Genomic DNA, 7,720 nt, shown 5'->3' with positions numbered 1-7,720 from the left:
TTTGGTTTTAGATGTTTCGTGTTAGTCATCACCAACAAATAAAAATAAATAAATGAATCACCTACCACTACCTATCACATAATTGATAATTCCATTCTTAAATGAAGATAAAATTCTAATGGTGGTTTTGATGGTGCTCCTTAATATTTTGAAACTCTCTCACGTGACAAAATTAATATTAAAACTTTTACAACGTGAATTACACTGGTAAAAACACATGGACACAATTATATCGTTTAATATTTGTTATAAAAATCATTTTGATTTTTTTTTTCTTTTTCAAATTTCAATTTGTCTTTCTTTCTCTGTGGATCGTATGGACGTAGTAATTGAAAGGAAACTGGTGGTGGTCAACGAATTAACCAATTTCTAATATTTTATTAGAGTTGATAAATTAATGCATCACGTGGGATAATGAAATAAATAGTTGTTAATTTGACCAATGCTTCCAGCTCTTTGTAATTTGATACGATAGCAATAGTGCAAGGATATCTTCTTCTTTTTTATATTCCAACAAATCCTGAAAAGTCTGTGCGTGCGTTGGCAAGTATGTAGAGAAGATTTTCTGCCTGTTTGAGATATTGCAGAAATTTTGAATTATACCCTTTTGTTTATTTTCTATTTAGGTCCATAAAATCCAAAATTAAATAAAATTTGGGATTTTGTATCATTTCTAGTTATCAACCACCATCAAGAAAAGTCTTCAATGTATAAATGTATATATTCAACCACTTTCATTCCACATTATTAAGCATTCATTTCAAAGATATGGTTCAATCATTATTCGGAAAATAATTCCTTTTAAAAAAATAAAAATAAATAAATAAAAACAATTTGCATTTTCCGTTGCCATTTTGAGCTTTTTCCTTGGAAGAGCTAGTAAGTAATTCATAGATGAGGAACTGAAAATTCTTATAATCACATTAATATAACTTGCAGAAAATTTTTAGTCATATTGAATTAAAAACAGAGACCAATTTGTGAAGCTCCCACTATTCACCACAAGCTGTCATAGCGGTGGTCCTAAACTATTAGTAATAGTAAGAGTACACTGGAGCAGATTTTCTGGCTCTTAAAAACATAAGCCCAATTCATGAAAATCTGCTTTCACTTTACCCAACTGCAACACAGAATTAACATATGTATATTTGTACTATAACATATTGATAGGGAAGAGAAACGTCAAAACGACTTAGGTTTCTGAACCAGACAGATTGGTGGATATTGCAATTATGCTTGTCACAAGAGCCAATATAATCACCAAAATAGCAATGATCTTATCTCCTCTTGTTGATATTCCATGAACATCCCTGTCAAAATGCCCAAAACAAATACAAAAACAAGTTTCATTACTAATAAAAAAATCAAGCGTCAAAAATGCTAATAATCAATTAGCCAGAATCAATCATCAAAAATAATATATAAATATAAATTTTCTACGATGGACGATGTAGTCCACCTTATTGTGGGCGCCTAATGTTGGATTAAATGTAATTAAATGTTAGGCTGCTCTCCACAATGCGGACAACATCGCTTATCATAGCATGATTTTATATAAATAAAGAAGAAACTAGTAGGTGTACCTAAGAATGATAGCGCCTGGGAAAATGAAAGAGAGGCAAACTATGGTTGTGGAACCCATGAACTGAAAGAAATACCAAATGTTTGGAACGGCTATTGCCACTATGTATGTAAGGGCAAGCAAAACACAAGTCATGGATACGAATCTTGTAGTGTCTGAAGCCAAATCGGGCTTCTTTGGGAAAAGAAGTTCATCTATATTCACCCTCAAAGAAAAGTTCATTACTGGATAAACCAGCAGGAGATGGACTGCATAGCTTAATCGAACAATGTCATTGAGAATTTGTCCAACTGTTGAATCAGAGTTTTGGTCAAAATTTACTAGCATGTCTGCCACGATTGAGTCTCCAAACAGTAGGTAGCCGAAGAATCCAATAGCGAAGTAGATAGCGATGCAGATTACAATGGAAATCCTAACAGCAGGTTTCATATCAGAAGCCTTACCAAGCTCAGCTCTGATTGGATGAACTGCACAGATATATATATATATATATATATATAATGTTTACCAGGCCATTAATTTGACATGTGTCAACTTTGCAGCAATTGAAAATATTGAATTAATCTTACCATTGACATGGAATCCAAAACCTGTTACAAAGACTGGGATGGTGGTGAAAAGATCGAAAACTGAGACTTGAGAGAAATCTGGAAATAGTCTCAGTTTCTGAGTCTTCCCTTTGAACAATGCATATATTGCCATTGCTGAGCTTACAGCAACAAAAAACACAGCCAACAAGATCGATACTGCTGAACTGTGCTTTAGTGAATCTGGAAAACAATAATGAAAACCCGATTAAAAACTACAAATTCTTTCATTGTAAATTTTGCCATGCTGCTTATACAAGTTCTTAAATCCAGCAAAGTAACATTTCTTGTCTAAAAAAGAAATCAAATTATGATTAGCAATTAGGAAGTCATTATTCACAGTTTACCGACCTACTCTTCTTAACATGACCAAAGGAAGCATAACAAAGACGGCAATGAAGAGAAGTGCATAAGCACGAGAATTCCACCAGTGCACACCAAACCATTCTTGTAGAACTCCCAAGTGCACTGTCCCGTCTGACTCAGTCCCACATAACACATCCCCTGTTTACAAAAAATTGCAGAGGTTTCTATTAGACTCAGTTTTACTTTCTCATTCATACTGTCTCAAGAATCAATTTGATCATTGTAAAATGAGTTATATTGATTTTATTTGTTACTATAAGATGCTCAAAGTAAAATGAGTACGATTCATGTCATAGGGATATAAAAAACGGATGAATTAATGTTCAAATAATCCATGAAAATTGGTCCTCTTGGTCTTCTGTATGTTCATATAAAATGATGTTTTAGGAAAAGAAAAATATTGATAATTGGTCCTGTAATTACTAGTTGATCTAAACAAAATACGTTCACACATATATGATAGAATTTAAGGGATGCTTTTATTTTAATTTTTACTTAATTTAGCTGTATGATATGGGGTGTGATAAATGTGATGCTCTATTTATACTGTCCGGTGAGACTTGAAAAAGTAAGTATCTATTGCTTACTTTTACGCAAAAGTGGATGTGAATTAGACTTTGAAAAATATATTTTCCATTTGCTTTCGATTAACAAAATATTATTTTTTCTTTGGGGAAGAAACTAATTATTTTTAATTAGTTTTTGGTGAATAATTATTTTGAATTAGTTGCTTCACTTTTTCTACTCCTTTTTTAATAATCTTTTTATTTATTTATTTTTTTTTTTTCTGGGTCTGTCGATTTCGGTCTTATCATGTCAAAAACACCCATTACCAACAAGCTGGACCACCAGATATATTAATCTTATCATCAAAAAACGTAGACAAATCGCAAATAATGATCCATCAATTCCCAGAATTAGCAAAATAATAAAGAGGAAAAAGAATTTAAAAGCACAAGGCAAAATTAGCATCCAAAAATTCCCCCACAGATCACAATAAAGTGCAAAATTCTAGCTATAAGAGAACATCAAATACAAATTTTAGTTGGGTATTATAAATCAATCAAAATCATCAGCAATTTAAATCAAAATATTTTTTCTATCAGTGAAAATGCAAGAATTTACCAACAATAATAAAGTAAATGATGAGGCAGCCAAGGTTGGTGATGACCACACAAATCTGAACAGTCACAGAGCCAAAGCGACCAAATGACTCGGCCGCCATACCAGCATATGTGTTTGACTCACCGGAGTGAGTGTACCTCAACAGGAACTCAACCGTCACTTCCACGAAGAAAGCCACCACAAGAATCAGTACGAACCCAGGAACGATACCCAGTACCTTCATTGTCGCCGGAATCGACATAATTCCGGCGCCGATCATGGTCGTCGAGATGTTGAAGATGGAGCCGGTGAACGACGCTCCAGTTTGTGCGTTTTGGTGATCCAACGACTTGAAGTCGGCTAGAAGTGGAACATCCACGACGGCTTTGCCGTCATTCTCCTTTTGCTTCTGATTCTGTCTCATAATGTAGTTTTTTCCGGGTGGGTTTGAGTTTGACTTGGTTGCTAATATTAGCTCCTGTTGTTGATTATATAAATAGCATCGATTTTTTTATAATTAAAATACTTGGTACTTTTCCATCAAAATCAAAACATGTAAAAATACTTTGTACATTCTTTTTTTTTTTTTTGGTGAAAATACTTTTTTATTTTGCTAAATGGTGAAATACTTTGGACTTCATAATTTATGAGATAATATATTAATTAACTGTTGGGTAAAAAACACTGAATACCTATGACACTTTTTTTTTTCTCTATAATTGGGCATTATTTTAATTGGGTGTGTGAAAGATGGGGAAGAATGATTTTTTTGTTGCTTTTTTCAAAAACTTTAATGTATAAAACGTGGATAACTTTTTCAGAAAAATAACTCTTCTATTTCTAATTGTTTTTGGTTAATTTTAGTACTGAACCAGAGTTAGTAGAAAAAAAAAAAGCATATTTTTTGTGCTCCGAAAGAAATGATCATTATTACCGGCCTCCTCTGCAACTCTGGGTAGCTCTGGTCGAGTGGGTATAGGTGTGGTTGTTAGAAACTGTAGAGGTGAGTTATTAGGAGCTTTAGCAATACCAGTTACAAATTGCTGTGAGTGTCCTTTCTGTAGAACTGTTGGCCATCCGTCATGCAATTGAGTTTTGTATTCAGGCTCGTTTCTTTAACGGGGATATCATAAGTGATTCTATGATGATAGTTTGGATGAGAACTGCTTTTTAGTGGATGACATTAAATCTTTGCTTATTCGTCACTTTTTTTGTAATTTTGTTGGTAGGGCTGCCAATATGGTAGCTCAATACATTTGCAAAACATGCTGTCCACCTAGTCTCTTTTGAGTCTTGGTTAGAAGTTGGCCCTACGTGGCTTGATTCTTTATTACAGCCTGATATGCACTCTATTACTGGCGGTTATTAATAATATTTCCGTTGTGTTTCAAAAAAAATATTACCGGCCTCCTGGTTGCGAATTCCACCGTACACGATAGAATAGAGAGAAAGTGAACGCGTCCACGCGGCAATGAAAGGAGTGGTTGAAAGAAAAAGTCGGTAATTTGTCAAGAAAAGAAAACGAGAAAAAGTTGCTACTACTAATAGTTTTTTTTTTTTTTTCCTTTTTTTTTCTTTTATCATGCTACCACCAATAGTTTAATATAACGACAATATTTTTTTATATATTATTTGTGTTTCATTCTAAGCCAAAAAAGAAAAGGAATATATACTGCATATGGAATTAATAGGATATATTGTTTGATTCAGAATTTTTTCGAAAAAAGATAATGTCTAAAATAATGGGATACGGACAAGATTCAAAAGATAAAATCAATTTGATAATGAGAAAGCATGTTTCTCGCCCTCTTTTCAAAGTAATATATATAATTATTATATTGTATTTTGTAAGGAATAAAATTCTTCATGCTCTTTTTTTCTTTTTCTTTTTCTTTTTTTCTTTTTTTTTTCTTTTAGGTGGCTGAGTAACATTCTTTATACATTTGAATTATAAGAATTTTTACCCATAAAAGAGAAATTAAAAGAGCATCAAAATTTGTACATGATTCATATATCAATGTTTATATTATTTATTATACTGAGAAATTAAATAAAAATTGTTGCAAATTTATAAGCTTTTAAGTTCTATTCTTTTTCTTTTATTTATGTATCTAGGAACTACTATTTAATTCTTAAAATAAAAAGTTTCAGAGTCACTTCCAAGATCTGTATATAGTCCAAGCACTAGCCAAAAAAGGGGACAAGATGAACCGATAAAGTTGGAAAAATAAGGTGAAGAGTGGACAGATGTGGACCCATAAATCCATGACATAAGCCATCAATAACCAGCATGACTATGCTTCAAATTATAAATGTGAATGTCATGTTTCATATATATATATATATATATATATCAATTCAGAGACCCACCTCTTTTTCTTTCTTTTATTTTATTGTATTTTTAATTTGTGTCCTGTTGTAAAGAACATTGTTTTTGAGTTTTTAGACCGTCCATTTGTGTCCTGGATTTTGTTATGGTGGATCTACCCCAATGTGATTTATACTCAGGTCCCAGGAGGATTTTTTTTTTTTTTATGAACTTTATCCTTGTGTGATGATTTCTAATTGTTCAGATTTGACAAATTAGAAATAAAAAGCCTATTCATTTCATCAAAGAGTGAAAATGAAACGTCCACATTGATGTTGATGTGGCTGTCCTACAATGTGGTGCTGTGCTATTGTTCACAGGCTATAATCATATTTTCAGTATCCAAAGCCAAAATCCTGTTGAAAAGCATTCTAGAGATGGCCAATGAGGAAAAAACCAATCCTTTTATTATTTGTGAAATCAAATCCACAGTGGCAAAGTCCACCGTTTCTCGTAACGAAACCTGAATTTGAATCTCCCATTTTCATCTTTTTTTTCTCCTTCTTTTTTTTTTTTTTTTTTTTTTGTTTTTTCCTTGTTTCTAAGCTTGCTTAATATATATATATATATATATATGATCACAAGAACAGAAACAAAATTAAAAACAAAACAACAACTTTCTTTTTTATTTATTTATTTATTTGGTAAAAACACATATCTTTCTTTAGGTTGAATATTGGGAAATAATTAGCATTTTGTTGGGACCAGATTGTAAATAATTCATGTCCTAGCAGCTTGCCGCAATATCTTTCTCTGTCTCTGTGACTAAAATGAGCATGACAAATTTCTAATCATAGATGCATTCTCAAACGATATTCCAATTGACTTTCTTTTACAGTAAAAAAATTGGGATTGTTTAATAAAATTTTAAAAAACTGGTTTAGTCTTCATCCTTTATAATCCATATCCAAAATGTGGCTGTTATAACTAGGATGGATCACTATGGCCTACAAAAATAGTGACTCATTCCACTCAAATTACCTATTAATTTTTAGTTAACTGGTAATAAAAGAAAATTAAAAGAAATATGTAATTCAAATGCATCATATTCTCTATATTCATGTTGCTTGTGAGAAAAATAGGGATTTTGGCATCAATGGCTTATAAAGCTTCAATATTTTTGCACTTTATCCTTTATAATATCAACTTAGCATCGGTAATCTTTAAAAATTATTTATGTAGTGTAAAAAATGGTGTATTTAATTGGAATTTTAATTTATTTTTGTGGACTTTTTTTAATGATTTACTTTTACAAAATTCAAAAATTCCTATTAACTTTTATAGAGTTTACAGAACTCTTATAAATTTTCATTTTAAAAATTTTTAATAGAGATTAATAAATTTTTATAGACAATGATTGCCTTTTGTAGAAATTGATAAACTTTTATTAACTTTTAAATATAACTATAACCTTTGTAAATTGTAATAACAAAATTATATTTCACGTGTCAATAAAAAAAATACATTCATAGTTTTTTTTTTTCTTTTGATTTTTTATGTATTGTTTATAACAATTCTTTTCTTTTCTTTTTCTTTTTCTTTTTTTTTTTGGATGATGAAAGGGTATGTAGTGATCAATGGATACTCCAAAAGTATAAGAATGATAATGGGGTGGGATAAGATGGAGATTCGCTAAAAATGAAAAAAAAGAAATGAGACGAGGAAAACAATTTCTCCACTTTTTAAAAAAAATAATATTCAATATTTTTTTTA

The 7,720-nt window shown here is 31.1% G+C and overlaps 1 protein-coding gene across 1 annotated transcript; it reads right to left on the bottom strand.

Annotated features, from left to right (window-relative positions):
* Positions 1 to 897: 897 nt before the first annotated feature.
* LOC107413937 (amino acid transporter AVT6C-like) lies at positions 898 to 4,857 on the bottom strand. Its single transcript, XM_048466613.2, has 6 exons — positions 4,574 to 4,857; positions 3,661 to 4,117; positions 2,521 to 2,673; positions 2,152 to 2,352; positions 1,584 to 2,049; positions 898 to 1,310 (listed from the first exon to the last, which is right to left on the bottom strand). The coding sequence occupies exons 2-6, from the start codon at positions 4,061 to 4,063 to the stop codon at positions 1,193 to 1,195; spliced, it is 1,341 nt and encodes a 446-aa protein (XP_048322570.2). The 5' UTR covers positions 4,064 to 4,117; positions 4,574 to 4,857; the 3' UTR covers positions 898 to 1,192.
* Positions 4,858 to 7,720: the final 2,863 nt, after the last annotated feature.

Source organism: Ziziphus jujuba, chromosome 8 (genome assembly GCF_031755915.1).
Source record: "Ziziphus jujuba cultivar Dongzao chromosome 8, ASM3175591v1".
Classification (NCBI taxonomy): domain Eukaryota; kingdom Viridiplantae; phylum Streptophyta; class Magnoliopsida; order Rosales; family Rhamnaceae; genus Ziziphus; species Ziziphus jujuba.
Note: the sequence above shows the minus strand (reverse complement) of the source record. Positions and strands in the feature narration are given on the sequence as shown.